We start from the raw sequence: 23,241 nt of genomic DNA, 5'->3' as shown, positions 1-23,241 counted from the left end.
TTGGGTTGGGAAGAAGGGTGGCAATGAGATGTGGCTGTAGTCCAGGAATAATCAGGGAAGCAGATAATTTGGTTAAAATGTCTCAGCTTAATAAGGGAACTGGGAAGGTGGGGATAACTAAAAAAGAGTGCTTAAAAGAATGTTGTCCAAGTTGGCACCAGAGTGGGGGAGTTTTAAGGGGCTTTGAAGCTTGGCCGTCAATACCCACAACAGTTATGGGGGCAAGGGAAACAGGCCCTTGAAAAGAAGGTAATGTGGAATGGGTAGCCCCCGTATCGATTAAACAGGGGACAGACTTATCCTCCACTGTAAGAGTTACCTGAAGCTTGGCATCCATGATGGTTCAGGGGGCTTCCGAGGTGATCGGGCAGCATCAGTCTTCAGCTGCTAAGCTGAGGAGATCTGGGAAGGAGTCAGCCAATGAACATTGGGCTTGGGCTCCAGGGGCTTTAGGAGCGGCAGTGATGTGAGTCAGACAGTCCAACCTCCAGTGGGGGCCCACACAGACAGGGCACGGCTTAGGAGGAATCCCAGGCTGCAGGCATTCTGAGGCCCAGTGGCCAGGCTTTTGGCATTTGAAGCAAGGTCTACGAGGATGTTTTGAAGGAGTCCCTGGGAGCCTTGGCTTGGATGTTCTGAAGTTCTTGTATGGTGGAGACGTGGTTGTGGGTTGTCTTACAGTGGAGGCAAGTAGCTGTAACTCAGAAATGTGTTGCTGTCTGGCTACCTCCTATTATTGTACACCTTGAAGGCAAGGTTGATTAATTCCTGTTATGGGGTTTGAGGGCCAGATTCCAATTTTTGAAGCTTTTTTCTGATGTCAGGAGCTGACTGGGTGATAAAATGCATATTAAGAATAAGGCGGCCTTCTGGCCCCTCTGGGTCTAGGGCAGTAAAGCATCTAAGGGTTGCTGCTAAGTGGGCCATGAACTGGGCTGGGTTTTTGTCTTTACCTTGGTTAGTTTCTTTAAGTTTATCATAATTAACAGCTTTGTAAGCTGCCTTTTTAAGCCCTTCAATGAGGCAGGAAACCATGTAATCTTGCCTAGCTATACATGGGGAATCTGCCTGATAGTTCCATTGGGGATCTTCTCGGGGAACTGCTCTGATGCCCTCCTGGAGGTCTGGCTCATGAAGCCAGTGGTTATCAGCGTGAGATTGGGCTAGAGAAAAAGCTCTTTCCCATTCATCTGGGGAGAGGGTAGAAGTTAGGATGACATTTAAGTTACTCCAGGTTAAATTGTAGGACAGAGTTAGACATCGGAATTCCTGTATATATTTAGTGGGGTCTGATGAGAAAGAGCCTAAATGCTGGCTGATTTGGGAAAGGTCTGCTAGAGAAAAAGGCACATGTACCCTGACTATGCCTTCAGCTCCAGCCACCTCTCTGAGAGGAAATTGTTGGGCAGGTGGGGGAGAGCTAGTTGCAGAATGAAACTGTAAACCAGACTGGATGTGGGGAGGGGACGTAATAGAAAGATTATAGGGTGGGGGAGCAGAGGCTGAGGAAGAATTGCGACCTGGCTCAGCCTGGCGAGGAGCAGCCTGGGGAGAAGGCGAGAGGTCAGACGAGTCCGTAGAAAAGAAGGATTCAAAGGACTCAGAGCTTGGGGTGGAGACTGAAAGAACAGACAGGAGAGAAATAAGAAAGATTTGGGATGAGTTGCATTGGGAGCAGAGACTAGGGAGGGACCAATGTGTAAAAGAATGCCTGGACGTCAGGCACCTCAGACCATTTGCCCATTTTTTGACAAAAATTATCTAGATCTTGTAGGATAGACAAATCAAAAGTGCCATTCTCTGGCCTCTTGGAACTACTGTCAAGTTTGTATTGGGGCCAAGCGGAATTGCAGAAGAAAATAAGGCATTTAAGTTTTAGGTCAGGTGTGAGTTGAAGAGGTTTTAAGTTCTTGAGAACACAGGCTAAGGGAGAAGAAGGGGGAATGGAGGGCAGAAGATTGCCCATAGTGAAGGAAGTAAGTTTAAAGAGAAGGGTAGAGACATAGAGAGGGGGATGGGGAGCAGCCCTGGGCTGCAATGTGGGTGAGCAGCCAAAGCAGGCGTCCCTGCAATTGACTTGCCACCAAGGGAATGTGGGTGAATGACCAAGGCAGGCGTCCCCACGGTGATCAGACACCAATGAAATGTGGGTGAATAATCAGGCAGGCATCCCCACAGTGATTAAACACCGAGGGAAGACTGTCTTCCTGAGTCCATGACCAGCGCCGGAGTTTTGGGTCCACAGATAAAATGCATCTCCTTTGTCTCTACTGGAAAGGAAAAAGAACTGGAATTGGAAGGACAGGGAGATTGAAGGGTAGCAAGGGAGGAAGATTGAAGGGTAGCGAGAGAGATTGGAGAAGAGCGAAAAGACTGCTTACCCGATTTGAAATTGGTGAGATGTTCCTTGGGCTGGTTGGCCTGAGGACCCGAGGTTGTTAGGTGGATCTCCTCATGGAGTGAGGGTGAGGACAGGAGACCAGTCTCCTGAAGGAGTCCTCCTGTCCCGGGTCTTTGGCACCAAATGTCACACATGTCCGTGTGAAGAGACCACCAAACAGGCTTTGTGTGAGCAACAAGGCTGTTTATTTCACCTGGGTGCAGGCAGGATGAGTCCAAAAAGAGAGTCCGCAAAGGGTGGTGGGATTATCATTAGTTCTTACAGGTTTTGGGATAGGAGGTGAAGTTAGGAGCAATGTTTTGCAAGCAGGGGGTGGATCTCACAAAGTACATTCTCAAGGGTGGGGAGAATTGCAAAGAACCTTCTTAAGGGTGGGGGAGATTACAAAGTACATTGATCAGTTAGGGTGGGGCAGAAACAAATCACAATGGTGGAATGTCATCAGTTAAGGCTATTTTCACTTGTTTTGTGGATCTTCAGATGCTTCAGGCCATCTGGATGTATACGTGCAGGTCACGGGGAATATGATGGCTTAACTTGGGCTCAGAGGCCTGACCGTGATGTGTGCTTGTAGTCCCAGCTACTTGGGTGGTTGAGGTAGGAGGATCGCTTGAGCCTGAGAAGTCAAGGCTGTAGTGAGCAGTGATTGCACCACTGCACTTCAGCCTAGGCAACAGAGCCATATCTTGTTAAAAATAAAGGTTAAAAAAAAGATTCATCCATATTGTAGCATATGTCAGAATTTCCTTCCTTTTAAAGGCTTAATGATATTCAATTGCATGTCTATACCACGTTTTGCTTATCTAGTCATCATTCAGTGGACACTTGGGTTGCTTCCATGTTTTAGTTATTGTGAATAATGCCGCTATGAATGTAGGAGTGCACATATCTCTTCAACACCGTGCTTTCGATTCCTTTTGGATAAATACACAGAGCTAGAATTGCTGGTTGACATGGTAATTCTATTTTTAACGTTTTGAGGAACCACCATACTGTTTTCCACAGTAGCTGTGCAATTTTATATGCCTATCAATAATGTACAAGGGTTCCAATTTCTCCACACCCTCACCAACATCTATTTTCTGCTTTTTTTTAAAGAAAGAGTAGCCATCAACTGCGTGTGAGGTAGTATCTCATTGTAGTTTTGATGCACATTTTTCTAGTGATAAGTGGTGTTAAGCATCTTTTCATGTGCTTATTGACCATTTGCATATCTTCTTTGGAGAAATGTTTATCCAAGTCCTTAGCCCATTACTGAGTTGGGTTGTTTTGTTGTTGTTGAGTCTTAGGCATCCTGTGTATATTCTGGATATCAATCCCTTATCAGATATATAATTTGCAAATATTTTCTCCCATTGCATAGATTGCCTTTTCATTCTATTGATAGTGTCTTTTGATGCACAAAATTTTAAATTTTCATGGAGTCCAATTTGTCTATTTTTTCCTTATTTCCTGTCTGTTAGTGTCATATTCAAGAAATCACTGCCAAATCCAATGTCATAAAACTTTTGCCCTATGCTTTCTCCTAAAAGTTTTAGAGTTTTAGGTCTTACATTTAGGCCTTTGATCCATTTTCAGTTCATTTTTATATATGGCATTAGGTAAGGGCCCAGCTTCATTCTTTTGCATGAGATATTCAGTTTTCCCAGCATTATTTGTTGAAAAGACTGTCCTTTCCTCCATTGAATGGTCTTGCACCCTTGCTGCAAACCATTTAACTATATATGAGAGGGTTTGTTTCTGGACTGTGTATCCTATTCTATTGGTCTATGTGTCTGTCTTTATGCCAGTACCACAGTGTTCTGACTACTATAGCCTTGTAGTAAGTTTTGAAGTCAGTGTGAGTTCTCTAGCTTTGTTCTTTATTTCCAACATTGTTTTGGTTATTCGGGGTCGTCAAATAAGATGTAATATTTAGACAAGACCAGCCTGGCCAACATGGCGAAACCCTCCTGCCTCTACCTAAAATACAAAATTAGCCAGGTGTGGTGGTGCACACCTGTTATCCCAGCTATTTGGGAGGCTGAAGCAGGAGAATTGCTTGAACCCAGGAAGTGGCGGTTGCAGTGAGTGGAGATTGCACCACTGCACTCCAGCCTGGGCAACAGAATGAGTGAGACTCCGTCTCAAAAAAAAAAATGTGCTTCTTGGGCCAGGGGAATTTTATTCTTTTTGTTCTAAGGCACCTCTCAAATGAGCAGTTTGAATGAAATTAAATGTTCCCCAAAGTGTGCATTGAATGCCAAAACATCCTTGGTGAAATTCTGCCATTTAGAGAGTTAGAAGTTATGGTGGTCGTGTGAATACCTGTAAGAAGTGGAGTTTTTTGCAGAGGGGGAGGTTAGATTGGGAAGACTCCTGGTTACTGCAGTTGAAAGTTAGAGTCAGCTGAAGGTGTTTAGACAACTTAGTGTCTTGGGCCCCTGACCTAATGGTCAGCCCCTCAGAATTTAGATCCAACAGTCTTGAGTCCCTAGCAGGTGGAATGTATCAGAAGCAATGTGCTCTCTGAATCCAAACAAGGCTCTCAGGACAAATAGCCAAGATGGGAAAATAATCTCATCAGGTGTTATTGGTCACCCACAGCAAAGTTTGTTCTTAGAGGATGTTGGTCTGGAGAGAACTGCAAACTTTCTAGTCTGTTCACCAGGGCCCTGGGGGAGTGACTGAAGCGGGTCTGGATTTTATTCATCTATGCAGCAATTATCAAGCACTTATGGATACCAGGCTCTGTGCTAAGTGCTGGGGACACAGCAGTGAACTACATGGTCCTTGCCCTCCTGGAATTTACTATTGGACAGACAGGATAGACTTTATTTATTTTTATTTATTTATCTTATTTATTTTAAAAGATGGGGGTCTTGCTCTGTCCCAGGCTGGAATGAAGCAACATGATCATAGCTCACTGTACCCTGAACTCCTGGGCTCAAGCAATCCTCCTGCCTCAGCCTCCTGAGTAGCTGCGACCTCAGGCACACAACACCACGCCTGGATAATTTTTGTATTTTTTGTAGAGAAGGGTCTTGCTATGTTACCTGGGCTGATCTTGAACTCTTGGGCTCAAGCGATCCTCCCACCTTGACCTCCCAAAGTGCTGGGATTACAGGTGTGAGCCACCACACCTGACAGGATAGACTTTAAAGAAGCAATTAAAAGCACACTGAGTATTGGAGAAGTGCAGGGGGCCAGAGGAGCATGAGGTCAGGGCATCTCTTTCACTAGGCCAGAGAAGGCTCACTGTAGGAAGAAATATTTCAACTGAGACCAGAAGGAGAATTAGGGAGGTCAAGAGGTGGGAAGGGTATTGAAACAGTCTGAGAGTTCTGGGCAGAGGGAACAGCACACATTAAGGCTGCCAGGGTGCACATTAAGGCTGCCAGGATGACATTTTTAAGGACGTGATGGAGCCTCAGTGAGCCTGAGGTCAGAGAAGATGGGCCAAGTGGGACTTGAAGCTGGAGAGAGGAGGGAGCACAGGGCCTTGTAAGTGACACTGCAATGGCTGGACTTGACCTGCAGGGCAGTGGGAAGCTGGTGAGGGTTTTATACAAGGGTGTGACATCAGGTTTGCCCTTTGACGAGATTGTTCAGGCTGCTGTATGTGAAAACAAAAAGACTGGAACAAGCATGTGTAGACATGGAGCAGCTGGGCAGCTGTTCAGGGGAGCAGGGACAGAGGCCTGGGCCCAACTGGGGGCAGTGGAGATGGAGAACAGTGAGTGGTTTCATGAGCCACTGTTGCCATATCCGATGGGGCTACAAATGAGTCGGGGAAGATCATACATTTGGTTCCTAACTCCTTGAGTTTGAGGTGCCTCTGAAACATCAAAGTGGAGACTTAGTCCATGAATGAGTTTATGGGGTTTGAAGCTTAGAAGAGAGGTCGGACTGGAAATTGAAATGGGGGAATGGTCAACACATAGATTTTTAATGAAACCATGGAGTGTATGTGGTTGCCTTGAGAGACAGGTAGAAAGAGGAGGTTCCAGACGAACTTCAGCAGCAGAGAAGGAGATGCCAAAGGAGGCCAAGAAGGAACTGCTGGAGAGAAGAAACCAGGAAACTGGAAGCCTGGAGGCCAAGGGCAAGTTGTCCAAGAGTAGGGGCCGAGGTTGGCTGTGAAATGCTGCTGAGATGGCAAGTAAGGTGAGGTCTGAGGACCTCATTGTTTATTGGATTGAACAAATTATTGACCTTCAAGCAATTCCAGTAGTGTGGTGGGAGCAGAAGCCACATTGAAGGGTAGGGACAAGTGAGCAGAAGGTGTTTTAGAAAGGTCACCCTGGTGATGGATGCTGACCCGGAAGAGATTGTACACGAATTCAGGTGAGAGATGTTAAGGTGCATAGAACTCAGAGTCTCAGGATGACTAAGGAAACATGGATCTCAAGGTCAACGGAGAGGAACAATTGGAAACTTGGTCTGAGCAGCTCTGTCTCAGAAGCAAAGAAGAAAGTGAGTAGGAGGTAGAAGGAGGCATCCAGGCTTCCCACAGAGACCACACTGAGATTCCAGCCACTCTCTGGAGAGCTGTGTCCCTGGTTGCTCCTCCTCCCACACACTCCTAGAAGGCCTCTGAGAGTCAGTTAAGGACCATACCCAACTGAACAAAAGTGATGCGGTGTTGTGTCTTGGGTTAAGAGACACAAGTTTTTGCTGCACAAAAACTGGATTGAAAATCTGGCTTTCCCACCCGCTCTCTGTGTGGCAAGTTTCTAAACATTTTTGTGGATTATAAGACAGAGTCTGTTTCAGAAAGATTTTACTATGAAAATATGCAGGGATTAGAATGGAGAAGATGTGGAATTTGAAAATTCTGTTTCCTCAAGTTTTCTCTTCGGGTGCTAACCTTGCAGTTATGAACAAAGCCCTTACCGAATCCATGAAGGAAGAGAGGAACAGGGCATGGCGGCTCATGCCTGTAATCCTAACACTTTGGGAGGCTGAGGTGGGTGGATGGTTTGAGCACAGGAGTTCGAGATCAGTCTGGGCAACATGGTGAAACCCTGTCTCCATAAAAAATACAAAAATTAGCCTGGCATGGTAGCACACACCTGTGGTCCCAGCTACTCAGGAGGTTGAGGTGGGAGGATGGATTGAACCCAGGAGGCAGAGGTTACAGTGAGCCAAGTGAGCCAAGATTGAGCCACTGCACTCTAGCCTGGGTGACAGAGTGAGACCCTGTCTCAAAAAGAAGAATGAGAAGGAGGAGGAGAAGGAGGAGAAGGGGGGAGGGGAGGGGGAGGAGGGGAAGGAACAGGAGGCTGCAATGTCAGCTAGTGGTGCCCAGAGGCAGAAGTGGTAGGCAGTCCCTCAGGATGGAGCCAGCTGAGATGGTAAACTCAGGGCTGTGCCCAGTCCAGCTCGATCTCCCTATGGCTGGAGGTCAGCACAGATCTCTCTGCCTAGCCAGGCCTAGTGGCCAGTCTGCATCAGGGCCCTGGGGACAGACACCAGTCCCAGTCTCACCTCATCTTCTCCTGCCTACTCTTATACCACCACCCTCTCCCCAGGGAGTGCCATCAAGGTAAATAGTGGGACTGCGTAGCTGGGAGAGCAAGCAAGCTTGCACATCATTGCCAAAGCTATTAACACCCACGTGCCAGTGTCTGATGATGTTGACAGCTCAGCCTCAACAAGCTGATGACACCATGCCATGCCATCCCATGCCACGCCACCTTAATCCCCTGCTACACAGCCAAAGGCTCAGAGGCCCATTCCAGAGTGACTGCAGTGAGGATAAAGAGATTTCCCCAGCTGGTAAGTTGCCATGGCTGGGGCTAGAAAGGCTCTCTTTCCTCCCTGGACCCCTTGTCCAGCGGAAGCTTTTCTGGGCAGATGATCTCCTTTGAACACAGGCCGGGGGATATATGGGGTCAGTGCCTGATGCTTGGGGCTGCTGGAGCCAGGAGCCTCCCGTTGTGGTCTGGAGCACATGAGATTCCCAGGGAAAGACTAGGAGCCTTTGGTTATTTCTTTTGGATTTGAAGGACAGATTATAGCTCCCATGGACAGAATGCAAAGGGAATTAAGTGAGGTAAAGATTAGCCCCATAGCAGGTAGTCCTACAGGATCCCCCTGGTGGGCAGAGCATCAAATTTCACAACACTTCTCTCCCCAGAGCCATCACCTGGCCCTGCCATGTGGGACCAGGACACGGGATTTCAGCTCTAAAAGATCCAGGGAAGTTTCTCCCATGTGCCAGGACCCAGCAGCCATACTAGCCTGTCTCCATGGGACTCCCCTCCCCAGAATGGAGATGGGGTGGACACGGGTTTTATGCGGTATCTGCTAGCACAGGGTCTGTATTGAGTCTCCATGCCTTGAACTTGGCCACTCCCTGGCTGTGGTAGAGAGGAAAGGGCTCTGGCCTCAGCCTTAGTCGCAGAGCAGCATTAGGCAACTTACTAATCCTCTTGGGGTTGTCTTATCAGTAAAACTGGAGTAGAAATACCGCTGCTGCTTGTGGCCATGGTGATCCAGTCTTACATCATGAGTGGGAAAGAACACTGGACTTGGATCAGGGAACCCAAAACCCAGTTCAGGCCCTTGCCTGCCTCTTTCCTTGCCTCAGTGTCCTCCTCTGTACGATGGGAAGAGGACTGGACTAGGTGGCTATTAAGGTCCAGGTGCTCACTGACCAGTTCTGACCTAGTCCCTGTTGCCTTCCTGCCACTGGGTGGGATTCTCCCCAAGAAGGGGAGAAGGAAGGGGCACACTCAGGCATCCACAAGCTCGGATGGATGAGAGAATCCCGTTTGGGTCTCTGGTCCTTCTGAGATGGTACTAAGGGGGACACTCTTCGGGTGCCTTCTGCTAGGACAAGTGGTGCTTCCTCCACAGGGTAGTGGGGGCCCCGGGGCCCAGGCTGTATGATGATTGTGGTGGATGCTCAACTCAGACTCAGAGTCCAGGAGAGAAGGGCCTATTGCCAGACTCTCCTAAAAAGTGGGTGCATGAGCTGAGGGCTGCTCCTTGCTGGCTCAGAATCAAGAGCCTTGCTGGCTTCATCCTGTGGGTGTTTAGGACATTTCACAGGTGCAGCTCGCAGTCACGCTGGGGACACACTAATGGATGCAGGTAGAAGACTTGGATCAGAGCCTCCTTTTAAACTTACTAGTTGGGTGATCTTAGTTGAGACTCTTAACCCCCTGAGGAATGTAGCTGGTATTAAATGAGACAACATTTGTAAATTTGAATAACAAGATGCCTGGCACCTACTAGGTGCTCAACAAATGGTATTTAAATCTGGACCTGGATTGTAGGAGCTCCCGTGGGTTACAGATGGCCAAAGATGTTGACCCTCTGAGCCCTTCAGGCCTGCCAGGAGGGGCTTGGGGCTGTTTAGGACCTCTAGCTGATCATCTCAGGCCAAAGACTGCCTTCTCTGGTTTCCTTCTGTGCTGTTCAAAGATCACCATCTTCTGTGAGCTGGGAGGAGTACAGGCTGGGAAGCAAAGCACTAATAAAGTTCCCAGTCATTGCTAAAAGGGCTCTAGGGGTCTAAGAGGCCCTGAGTCTGAAATGGCAAGAGGGAGAGGAGAGAGAAAGGGACCAAAAGGCAGAGTAGCCGTGTGGCTTGGAGGATGCCCGGGCTTCCCATCACATTGCCACTGCCACGGTGGGGAAGGGATGAGATGAGCTTACACCGCATGCAAAAGAATGGAATCCATGCTGCCAACCTCACAGCTGAGGAAACAGAGGCATAAGGAAGAGGAAATGACTGCGGGTGATCATAGGCATCACTGTGGATCTGGGACTCCAGCCCACACGTCCTGGTGCTCAGTGATGGGCCTTCCTCAGGCACCAGAAACCAGCCCTTTCCCGCCTATTCCCTGACCTCCCGGAGAGAAGTCCCAGCACTTTACCCAGTGTCTCTTCCCTGGGTTTCCCATCTGGAGAGGCTGCCAGGTCAGCCTGATTTTGTCAGTGCTGAGTAGCCTGTCCTGGCCTCCTGCTATGTCCAGTGAACCTTTGCCTTGTCTGAGGCAGCAGAGATGCAGCCCTCTTGTCCGTCAGTGCTGGGCACTGGGCAGGTCCCTGAGAGCTCTGGCTCCACTGGAGCAGCAGTTCTAGCCCTGGCAGCACATCAGAATCTATTGATGAACTTTAAAAAGGATGAATGCCCATGTCCCACCCTGGACCAATTAAATCAGAATCTCTAAGAGTGAAGCCTGGGCACGAGTATTCTTTTAAAACGTTCCCCAGGTGGTTCCAGTGTGCAGCCAGGATTGAGAATCACTATGTGGAAGAATAATGCTGTGGCCTTGGGGAAGAGCTTGACCCATGAATCCCCATGTTACTTCTCCATTGTCTGTTCCCATCATGCTTCATGGTATTGGGCAACGTACCTCTCTTTTTCCTCAGCTTTCTATCCTAAAATATGCTTTTATTCCTTTTTATATCCTACTCTGCTGATCTCTTCTTTTTATAGTGGTCTTGATCTCTTTCCTTTTATTCTGAGTTTCATTTATTTATTTTGTCATCCAACATCCAACAAATGCCTGCTATGGCAGGCAGTATGCTAGGTGCTGGGAACATAGCAAAGAACAAGACAGGCCAGGTCCCTTCCCTCATGGAGTGTGCATTCTGCTGGGATTTGCCCTGTCAGTCTTTCTCTTTTTACTAATAAGGCTGTGATATTTGAAAACTGTATTTTTTTCTAGAAATGTATTACTAGGACCTTCTTCATTTTATCTCTTCCTTTTTCATCCCTTAATTAAGCTCTTCTTGTCTTTAGTATCTTGATTATAAGCAAAGCCTCTGCCCAAGGAAAGCTAAGTCAGCCCAGTTACTTGCATTAGACAGTGTTTTGCATGCATGTACCCAGGTCTTATTGGAAATACACAGGAGCCCTGGCATCTAGATAATATGCCAGGTTTGGAGAGTCCTAATCCAAGGTTCCTTTTACTTGTGTGACTGGCAGGGGTGATGGAGAACACAGGCCAGTTAAACCCGTTGTTTCTTTGCCCCTGGAGAATACTCAGCCAGTGAATGAAGATTTGTGGGGGGCCTGGTATGTGTAGAACACTGGGCTAGGTGCTCCTGGGGGAAGAGTTTTGGGGGTGCTAAGATGGTAGGAACAGAAAGGCCCAGCCCCTCTCTTGCTGGGAACATAGGACCATCTCCATGCAGAAGGCATGAACAATGCAAAGCCATCATGGTGAGGTTCAGTAGGAACTTCAGAAAAGCTGAAACTTGAGGCAGAAAATCCCCAGGGCATTACTGCCATAATGCAGATTACCCTGAGATATATGGTACTCTGCTTCCACCCCTCCCACAGTTCTGGTGTGTACCCTCCCTCTTCCAGTGGGGTGTCTTCCTAAAACAGGCATCAAGGGGTCCTTGTCCAAGATGGCAGGCTGCTGGTGCACACTTCCCATCACATTGGCAGAGCTCTGTCAGGTGCCAGGGACTAAATTTTCCTTGTTGAAAGAAGAGGACAAGTTGATTTACTCTCTGTTTACAGTCATTAAAAAGCTTGACCTGAAGCTGGGTGTGGTGGCATGCGCCTATAATTCCAGCTACTCAGGAAGCTGAGGCAGGAGGATTGCTTGAGGCCAGAAGTTTAAGGCTATAGTGTGCAATGATAATGCATGTGAATAACTACTGCAGTCCAGTCTGGGCAACAGAACAAGACCCTGTCTCTTAAAAAAAAAAAAAAAAAAAAAAAGCTTGCTTCTTCCTAAGACTCAGGGCCCTTTGTAGACATTGCTTCTAGCTCCTAACACAAGGGAATTGGGTCTAGCTACATCTTTAACCAGGAGGAAAAATGAACCTGTTTTATTTTTCTCAAAGTCTAGGGATTTCTTTGTGGATCTATTACTCTCTAAAGTTGTGGTGGTTTTCAGTTTTTTTTTTTTTTTTTTGACTGTGACTCACATTAAGAAAAACATATTGCATCACTACATGTAGCTGAAACAAAAGTTTTCCGGATACGTTACTTACCCTTATTATATTGCTATGTCCTCAGATATTTTACATTCGATTTCATTTTTTTAAATGGGCAGATCATTAACCAAATCAAATTGATGGGATAATAATGGATTGTAAACCCCCAGTTTGGAAAAATACTCTTGGAAGGCCCGCACTGCTTTAATCCACGTGGGCTCTGTGCCAGGAGCTTAGTCTAGCACCTCCCTGTGGATTCTTAGACAACAGCAAATGCTCAGCTGTGTTTTTTTGTTTTGTTTTGTTTTGTTGAAACGGAGTCTTGCTCTGTCGCCCAGGCTGGGGTGCAGTGGCGCAATCTCGGCTCACTGCAAGTTCTGCCTCCTGGGTTCATGCCATTCTCCTGCCTCAGCCTCCCAAGTAGCTCGGACTACAGGCGCCCGCCACCATGCCTGGCTAATTTTTTGTACTTTTAGTAGAGATGGGGTTTCACCGTGTTAGCTAGGATGGTCTTGATCTCCTGACCTTGTGATCCACCCGCCTCAGCCTCCCAAAGTGCTGGGATTACAGGCATGAGCCACCACGCCTGGCCCGAATGCTTAGCTTTTTCAGTGGCCAAGAAACCTCTGAGCAAGGCATGTGCTACCATCCCTGAAAGATGCTAATTCAGGGGCCTGTGCCTTTCCCAAAAGGAGCACCTGGGTGATTATTGCTAAAATCTGAAATGGAGAATATTTCTCATCCCCTTTTATAGGACATGTCCTTTTAGGACATTTTCTAGCAAAAGTAGAGAACAAAAGTTTATGGAGAATTGATGAAGCCTTTGACTTCAGATGACTTTCCCCTTGTTTTCATAGCTGCTACTAGACCACATGGATAGTAGGTGCCAGTTAAGCTGCGATGCTGTAAGGGTGCCAAGAGCCTGGGTGACGTGGCTTATGCCTGTAAATGCAGCACTTTGGGAGGCCAAGGTGGGAGAATTGATTGAGCCCAAGAGTTCAAGACCAGCCTGGGCAGTGTACTGAGACCTCATCTCTATTTTTCAAAAAAATTTTTAAAAAGAGTGTCTAAGAAATGTTGCTTCCCCTACAGCCTCACGGTTGATGAGGATTCCTTGATGCATGGATGGAACTCAGAGATTTATTCTACCTAAAAGGACATCCAGTCTATCCCATACCAAAATGCCTTCCCAAAATTCTAAATGTTTTTAAGGCATTTCTCAATTTTTCTAAATGTGAAAGAGGTTAGAGGAAGGATGGTAGTGCAGTTGGGCTGTGGTAGTCCTGGAGAGAAGCAGTGAGATGGAGCGAGTACCTAGAGCATGGAACCAACTTACTTCTGTCCCTGCCCCATGTCCTTCCCATCCCTCCTCCAGCTGGCCTACATATGAGTGGGGACCTTGGCCTATTCAGCCCAGGAAGTTCAGTGATGCTCCTCAAAGCTGGCATGGAGCTGGGTGAACTCCTGACATCCTTAGTAGTGGGACAGCAGCTCTGGCTTCTCATTGAACTTGGGGGCAGTTTGGTAAAGTTCACAAGTGTCTGCATGTCCAGGAGCATCTGTGCTCAGTTGTCCCCCACAGACCTTGGCCTTGGGTATATTTTCTTCTTCCTTTTCTGTGTCTGTGTGTGCTGCCCTCTTCTAGGCTCTGGAACTAGCTGATGGCCAGCTGGACTAAGTGTGTCAGTGTCCACACACCTCTGGCATGTCCCAATACCCCACCCCCTACAGTCCTGAGGCTTAGGCTAAGCCTTTGGCATTGGCTAAATCAGTGGTGACCCACAAGTCACACATTTTCTGAGCAGTTGAGAAAGGGAGACAACATCCTAAAACCAGAGATTCAGGGACAAAGGGCCACCCACTTTGTCTTCACTTTCTACTCAAGACAATAGAGGTTATAACCCTAATTTTTTTAAATTTTTTTTTAAATTGAGATGGAATCTTGCTTTATCTAGGCTGGAGTGCAGTGGTGAAATCATAGCTCACTGCAACCTTGAACTCTCGGGCTCAAGCAGTCCTCTTGCCTCAGCCTCCCAAGTAGCTGGGACTACAGATGCATGCCACCACACCTGGCTAATTTTTTTTTATTTTTTATAGAGATGGGATTGCCCAGGCTGGTTTTCAAACTCGGGTTCGAGTGACCTTCCTTCTTTAGCCTCCCAAAGTGCTAGGATCACAGGTGTGAGCCACTGTGCCTGGCTGTGATTTTTAAATATGAGAAAAGTGGGTCAGCCAGGAGATCAGGATCTGAGGTTGGGTCATGGGAACCAGCCCCAGAGTCTTAGCTAGACCTCAGAAGTCAGGATCCCAGCCTCACACCCACAAGTGTGGCCAGAAAGCAAGGATAATTTAAATATATTTGTTCCTATCAACCAAGGCAATTGTTTCTTGATATTTGTGTAAAAAATATAAATTCTACTCTCAAGGGTATTTGTCACTCAGGCTTTAAATGCCAGCTCTGTCTGCCCAGCTTAGACCCAGCCCAGCATTCCTGACTTAGTTTACCCAAAGGAAATGGCTGATTTTGTCAAACTTGGTTCCACCTCTCTGGCTTGTATCTCTGAATTCAACATGCAGACAACAAATCTATGGTGTGCACATCTATCCAACACAACTGGCCACCCATGGGTTTGGAGATGGGGGGAACAGAAACAAACCCCTCTGTGTCATGCAAACCAGGGAACCTAGCAGAGCTTCTGAGACACAGTGGGAACACATTTCACATTTGGAGGTAGGTTTATGGTTTACACTTGTTACAAGGTACTTTTGATCTCCTGGCTTACAGCTGAGAAAGCTGAGACCACGTTAAGGGATACACCCAAGTTCCCACAGCTGTGGCTGATTTGTAATTCCGACCAGCACCTGGGATTCCCAGGCCCGTGTTCTTCCCAGCAGACCCGAACACCGGCAATTTCCGGGCACCCACCATCATGGAAGGCTGTATGGAGGCAGCTATGTGGCCCTGGTCTGTCAATGTCTATGACTAGAACATGCTACCCATCATTGACTCATCTGCCTTAAGAACTCTTCCGCCTAAATGTTAATATTTATCATTTACAGCCTGCCACTACCCCCTTTCAAAGGTGAACACAGTAAAATTTATGACAGGTGCTCTATCAGAACACAGAGGAGCATAAAAGCAGGAGGAGGTGTGATAGCCCATCCGTCTGCTGGAGCAGCTCTTCCAGAGGCCCGAGTCACTTGGAGCGTCCTGGCATGGGGCTGCAGCCAGGCATTTTCCTCCTGGAGCTGCTGCTGCTTCTGGGGCAAGGTAAGCGTGCCTTTTGCTCAGAGGACAACCAATGGCCCCGCTGGTGTCCCATGTTGCTTAGGCAAGGGGTGTGCGAGAGGAGTGTGTGCTTTTGATGAGATAAAGCACAAAGCGTACCGTTCAAGAATAAGAAGGCTGGTTTGCCTCCTGTGGAATGGGATGCAGAGGATGCCTACACAGGGTTACATGTCCCAAAGGCTGCCGGGAGCGAGGCAGATCTTGGGATAGGAGAGAAGTGCAGTCGGGCAGCAGCACCATGGTACAAAAAAAAAAACCTGGATTCTAGTTGTTTGTGCTTTGTGCCTTTGGGCAAGTTCTTCCACCTCCCTGGACCTCGATTTTTTTCATCCTTAAAATGGAAATACTACTACTATGCACATTTTGATCATTACTATTACCATTTATGAACTTTGTTTTGTTTTTGAAGGACAGAGGAAGACATTTCCAATGATAAATTCTAAAAGATTGCCTACATTCTTTAGTGCTACTAAACAGAGTGCTGAGCTTCCATTGAACTGAGTGGGCAACCAGCCGGGGCTTTCCATTCCCCTCAACATTAATGACTGTGGGTAGATTGTGACTCTGCCACAATCCCTCTCTGCCCCTCTTCTTCCCATCATTGGCTCTCCCTTTGCATAGGAAGGCAGAATCTTTTAAACTGAAAACGGCCTTAAAGATGATCTTTCATCTTCTCCAGATGAGAGGACGGGGTCTGGAGTGAGAAGGCACTTGCCCTTGACTCCCCAGAGAGAGAGGAGGAGGCATGGGACAGAGTCCTGGGCCTGTCTAGGATCTGAGCCCAGGCTTGAGGCTCCTCTGGGGCAAGTCAGTTACCGCTCTGAGCCATGGGGGAGAATGACGATGCTTGCTATGCCTTCTGCACAGGATGATTGTATTTCCTTGATTACTAATGAGGCCAAGGAGTGTTTTCATATTAATTGTTTGAGTTTCTCTTTTGTGAAGTGCCTGTTCAAGTCTTTTTCCTATTGATTTTTTAGGAGTTCTCCATATATGCTGTGTACTAGCTCTTTGGAGGTTACATATATGACAAGTATCTTCTTCCACTCTGAAGCTTGTCCTCCTACTCTATGGGGACTTTTGATGAGCAAAATGCTTAATTCTGTGTAAATAAATGTAGACCACCCAAATGAAGATAAACAGAGGCTATTTATTCAGAGCTTGCTGTAGCGAGACATAACTTATGTTTGGCCAAGATTCAAAGGCAGGCAGGGGAGTGGGAAAGCTTCACAGTGGAAAAAAGGGAAATCTTCAGATCTGCTCTGGTTGGAGGTTGTTGGTATCAGGGACCAGCTGACTAGAGGCAGGGCATCTGAAGTTATCCAGTTGGGAGTGTATCTAGCTTTCTCTGAGTGGTCCTGAGTTGGAAGCAGAGCAAAAAGTAGAGAAGATGGCAGTCATTAACCAAACCTGACCACTCTGGGCTGATTGCTGCAGAGGCTGCAGTTTGGTTCTCTGGCCTGGCCGATTGCAGATTGTGGCTCAGAGTTCTGTTATCATATGTGGTCCCACCATTGTCCATTTGTATGTTCTCTATTTTTTTTTTTTTTTTTTTTTTTTTTTTTTTTTTTTTTTGGAGACAGAGTCTGGCTCTGTCACCCAGGCTGGAGTGCAGTGGCTTGGTCTCGGCTCACTACAACCTCTGCCCCCCAGGTTCAAGCAATTCTCCTGCCTCAGCCTCCTGAGTAGCTGGGATTACAGGTGCCTGCTGCCATGCCTGGCTAATTTTTATATTTTTAGTAGAGATGGGGTTTCACCATGTTGGCCAGGCTGGTCTCAAATTCCTGATCTTAAGTGATCCGCCTGCCTCGGCCTCCCAAAGAGCTGGGATTACAGGGTGTGAGCCACTGTGCCCGGCCCTTATTCTTAAGTATATGTATTTTAAATCTTCCTTTATGGTTTATGCTCTTTGTATCTTAAAGAACTCCTCTCCTACCTTGAGGTCATGAAGATATCCTATATTTCCTTCTAAAAGCTTTATAAATTTACTTTTCTCATTTAAGTCAATCACCCTACATCTGGGATTGACTTCTATGAATAGTATATGAGAGGAACCCAATGTTGTCATTATTAGTTTTTTTTGAGATAGAGTCTCACTCTGTCACCTAGGCCGGAGGACAGTGGTGCAATTATGGCTCACTGTAGCCTCAACCTCCCAGGCTCAAGTAATCCTCCCACCTCAGCCTCCCAAGTAGCTGGGACCACACACCCACTCAGGTTATATAATCAAAATATTGTGTTCAGGCTCATGCCACCACGCCTGGCTAATTTTAGCATTTTTTGTAGAGAAGGAGTTTCACCATGTTGCCCAGGCTAGTCTCGAACTCCTAGGCTCAAGCAATCTTCCTGTCTTGGCCTTCCAAAGCGTTGGGATTACAGGTATGAGCCCAGCCCCTCATTTTTTTAAATGCAGATACCCAGTTGTCTCAGTACTATTTATTGAACAATCGGTTGTTTCCCTACCACTGTGAAGAGCTACCTCTGTTTGTACATTAAAGATTCATGCATGTTTCTATCTGTGTCAGTTCTCTTTTTTGCTCTATTAGTCCATTTATCTATCTCAGGGCCAATAACCCATTGTCTTAATTCTGTAGCTTTATATTAACTTCTGTTTTTGAGAAAAGAAGTCTTCCTATTTTTTCTTCTTCAGAAGTGCCTTGGCTTTGAATCTCTGTGTAAATTGTACTATCAGCTTGGCAATTTCCACTGGAGAAAACCTGTTGGGATTTTGATAGAGATTGCTTTGAATTCTATGAATCAAGTTGGGGAAAATAGACATCTTTACAATATTGAGTCTTTCAAGTCATGACCATGTATTTAGATCTTTAATGCCTCTCAAAGTTTTCTCTGTTGCAGGCATGGACATATTTTGTTCAATTTATTCCTAGGTTTAGATATTTTTGTTGTGTGGCAAGTGGGTTTTAAAATTTTTATTTTGAAAATGTTTTGTTATTGATATATAGAAATAAAATGAATTTTGTGTTGATTTTGAACTCAACTAAAAAATTTTAATAATTTATATATTCTTTTGGGTTTTCTATTAGGTTGGTGCAAAAGTGATTGCTGTTTTTGCCATTACTTTCAATGCTGTTTAATGCTGCCACCAGAAGAGCTAATGCACATAGCATTGTTCCAACTGATCTTTTAAAAAATAAAATAGAGAATCCAGGCTCAAGTCTGGATTAGTGCTATATTGCTTTGTAACAAAGCAACGGCAAAATAGCACTCACTTTTGCACCAACCTAACACACATAATCCTGCCGATAATGACGGTGTTGTTACTTCCTCTTCAATCTGTATACCTTTTATTTCTTTTTCTTATCTTACTGTGCCGGCTGGTGCCTGCACAACAATTTTTTTTTTTTTTCAAAGAGGTGATGATACCATAGATGGTATTCTTATGTTATTCCCAAGTTCAAAAGGAAAATGTTAGGCTGGACGTGGTGGCTCACACCTGTAATCCTAGCACTTTGGGAGGCTGAGGTGGGTGCATCACCCGACGTCAGGAGTTTGAGACCAGCCTCACCAACATGGTGAAACCCTATCTCTACAAAAATACAAAACTTAGCCAGATGTGATGGTGGTTGCCTGTAATCCCAGCTGTTCGGGAGGTTGAGGCAGGAGAATTGCTTGAACCTGGGAGGTGGAGTTTGCAGTAAGCCGAGGTTGCACCACCGTACTCCAGCCTGAGTGACAGAGCCAGACTGTCTCAAAAAAAAGAAGGAAAATGTTTAACTTCTCATCAGTAATTGTGCTGTTTGCTAATGGCTTTTTTTGTAGATAAGCTCTATGAGATTAAGAAACCTTTATTCTAAATTTGCTAAGAGATTTTTTAAAATGAGAAGTGGATGTTGAAATTCATCTAATGCTTTTTCTGTACTTATTGAGATGATGGTGTGACTTACTCCTTTCATCTGCTAATGTTGTGAATTAAATAAATTGACTTTTTATTATTTTGTTCATTTCTTCAGTCATTGCTTATTAGATTTATCAGAGACCACACATTGCATTTATTTGTCCTGTCTCTTTAATCTCTTTTCTTTTTTTTTTTTTTTTTTTTTTTTTTTTTTTTTTTTTTTTTTTTTGAGGCGGAATCTCGCTTTCTTGCCCAGGCTGGAGTGCAGTGGCGAGATCTCTGCTCACTGCAAGCTCCGCCTCCTGGGTTCACGCCATTCTCCTTCCTCAGCCTCCCGAGTAGCTGGGACCACAGGCGCCCGCCACCATGCCCAGCTAATTTTTTGTATTTTTAGTAGAGACGGGGTTTCACTGTGTTAGCCAGGATGGTCTTGATCTCCTGACCTCGTGATCCGCCCGCCTCGGCCTCCCAAAGTGCTGGGATTACAGGCGTGAGCCTCGGCACCTGGCCTTTAATCTCTTTTCATCAAGAATAGTTCTCTTGGCTTTTTGTTTGTTTCTTTTGTGTCAATGAACATCTTCAGCTGGTTTTTGTGTATGAACAACAGTGATGTTCATGAATCCCCTCGTTGGTGATGCCAAATTTGATAATTTGGTGAAGGTGGTGGCTGCCTGACTTTTTTCCCTTGTGAAGGTACCTTCCCCATGTGGTTTATAAATTATCCATAGGGAGATACTGTGAGACTGTGTGATTATCCTTTTTCCCAGTGATTTTTAGCATCCACTGATATTTCTTGCCTAAATTTTTACCATGGTGATTGTAAGATGGTGATTTTTCTATCATTCCTTCTTCCTTCTGCTATTGTCAGTTGGGTTTCCTCCACAAAAAAGAGATTCCCTTTTTTCCCCTACTTAAAAAAATATTTAACTGAACTCCCCACTCCTTTTTGTCTTATCTTTTTCATATGAAATTCATATATGGGAGGCTAAGCAGGGAGGATAGCTTGAACCCAGGAGTTGGAGACCAGCTTGGGCAATATAGTGAGACCCTGTCTCAAAAGCAAAGAAAAGAAAAGAAATTCACTTATGGACTCTTATTAATCTGTGTGTTGTAATCCAGGCCTGTTATTTTTCATTTTGATGCCCAAGTTATTACAGTGAGAGCCTCTTCAAGGTGACTTGTGTGGCCCTATCAATTTTTAAGCACTTTTAAACTTCATGGTACAAGATTTTCCCAGCTAACCTTGTATTTCCTCTATCCCAAACCTGGAATCAGCTGTTTCTTCAAGGCTTCCACTGATAGGGGAGTGTTATTTAGAAACCCAGGTCCAGGTGCTAGGAATGCTTGTTGCTGCTGAAGTGTTATTGTCTAGGCCCTTTCAGTGACAAAACTAATAAATGTAGTTTTCTTTTTTAAAAACACCCAATAAATTTATAAAGTTATCTTTAATTTAGGTAGAATTATATTTTTTCATCTCCTTTCATCCCATATTTGTATTGTCCTTCACCCACAGTGCAAATCTGGGTTACAGACACGTCAATGAATTTACTCACTTACTGAATCCTACAATACATACAACACAGTACTGGAATTGCTATGACGACACCACCAACAACAAATGAAGTTCAAACTTCCTTTGCCATTCTTCCGTCCTTTAGAATATATCCCACTCAGGGTGTATAATCAAAATATTGTGTTCAAAATCACTTGAATTTTTTTTGTTCTGTTTGTGTAATTATATAACCTAGTTGGCATACAGTTAAGTGTGTCTGTATTTAAGTTTGTGTTTCTTCCATTCTTGCTTTTTACTAAGTTTTTTCGATACATAAAACATTAACATGGTTCAAAAGTCGAAACTATATGAAAAGATGTACTCAGAGAGGTCCCATCCCCTTCCCCTACCCTTTCTATCCCATTTGTCATTCCTGTAGGTAACCAATTTTATTAGTTTAATATCCTTTGTTTCTTTTTGAGAAAATATATTCTTATTTTCCTTTATTCTTGCACAAGATAACCTACTATACATGTTTTTTGCATTTTGATTTTTTTACTTAATTATATGTCCGGAAAATAGTACTATATCGGTTCAGAGATCTTTATTTTTTTCCAACTGCAGAATATTCCAGTATTACTGTACCATATATTCCACCAGCCTCCCAACATGGCCATTAGGTTGTTTCCAATATTTTGCTATTACAAATACTACTGTCATGAACAGTAACATGCATGTATCTTTTTCAAGTTCAGCTTATGCTAGGCTATACATCTAGCTTAGGATAAATTCCTGGAACTGGGATTTCTGGGTCAGAGGGTGAACACACATATAGATTTGTTAGGTATTACCAAATTTCCCTCCATAAGGGTTGTACCAATTTGCATTCCTACCAGCAATATATATGAAATTGCTTATTTTTTCATAGCTTGACAATAAAGCTATATTGACAATAAAGCATGCAGTCAAGACTTAGAATTTTTGCAAATGTCACAGGTAAGAAACATTTTAATTTATTACAATGTAGTTTGATTACATTTTCATATTTTTCAGGACCATGTGGTCTCGAGGTTACAAAAAGCAATGGGAAATGAATCTTTTCCTATTCAGTTAGATGATAGCATTTGGGAATCATACGTACATACATAACATATGTATATGTGTGTGCTCATATTAAGGAAATAACCATAAATTTCTACATCCTTGAGTTTTAATTCATCAGAAATTCATATTAAATTTTGTTAAAGGCCTTTTCGGCATGTATAGAAATAATCATATGATTATTTACTCTTAGATCTATTGTGTTGAGTTATATTAATAGACTTGCTAATACTGAATGATCCATTGGGATCGTATACCCATTGCTGGCATAAAATCAAGTTGATCATGGTATATCTTTTTCCTTATATTGCTAGGCTTAGTTTGCTAACAATTGTTTCAGGTTATTTTTCTTATATGCTCATGAATGAGAGTGAGTTATAAGTTTCTTTTTTCTCTCTGCCCTTGCTGGATTTGGGTACCAATGTTTTACAGTCTCATAAAATGAATTTGGGAGTGTTCCTATTTTTCTGTTTTCTGGAATAGTTTGTAATAATAATGGATTTTTTTTCCTTTTAATGTTTGGTAGAACTTGCCAGTGAAGCCATCTGGACCTGGAATATTATTTTTTGGTAGATTTCTGACTACCGCTTCAATTTCTTTAGCACTTATAGAATTAGTCATATTTTCTTTTTCTTAAATCTACTTTGGAAAGTTTTTTTTCTAGGAATGTGTCCATTTCGAGTAAATTTGCAAGTGGTTTGGCATAAAATTTGTGTGTGGTTTTCTGTTATCCCTTCAATACCTGTAGCTTCTGTAGTCATGTCCTTCTTTTTGTTTCTGGTATTGATTATTTATGATTTATCTTACCAGAGGTTTATCGACTTTATTATTTTTTTCAAATCAATTTTTTATTTATTTTTTTATTTTTTGAGAAAGGTCTCACTCTGCTGTCCAGGCTGGAGTGCAGTGGTATGATCACAGCTCACTGCTTCCTCGACCTCTGGGCCTCAAGAGTTCCTCTCGCTTCAGGCTCCCAAGTAGCTGGGACCACAGGTGCACACTACCACACCTGTTAATTAAAAAAAAAAAATCTGTAGGGAGGGAGTCTCACTATCTTGCCCAGGCTGGTCTTGAACTCCCAGGCTCAAGCTATCCTCCAACCTCAGCCTCTCAAAGTGTTGGGATTACAGGCATGAGCCACCGTGCGTGGCTTTTATTGATCTTCTATGTCACTGTTCTCTATTGAGGCATAGCAGAGTATCCTAAATCTC

At 44.7% G+C, this 23,241-nt stretch overlaps 1 protein-coding gene across 1 annotated transcript in view; it reads left to right on the top strand.

The window, feature by feature from the left end:
• The window catches only part of PLB1 (phospholipase B1), a 212,625-nt gene that overhangs the window by 49,189 nt on the left and 140,195 nt on the right, over window positions 1-23,241 (top strand). The window contains exon 4 of the mRNA XM_055253334.2: window positions 15,401-15,563. Within this exon, the coding sequence (XP_055109309.2) occupies window positions 15,401-15,563 (163 nt within the window). The remainder of the gene's footprint in view (window positions 1-15,400; window positions 15,564-23,241) is intronic.

Source organism: Symphalangus syndactylus, chromosome 18, assembly GCF_028878055.3.
Source record: "Symphalangus syndactylus isolate Jambi chromosome 18, NHGRI_mSymSyn1-v2.1_pri, whole genome shotgun sequence".
Classification (NCBI taxonomy): Eukaryota; Metazoa; Chordata; class Mammalia; order Primates; family Hylobatidae; genus Symphalangus; species Symphalangus syndactylus.
This window is presented reverse-complemented; position numbering and strand designations above follow the sequence as displayed.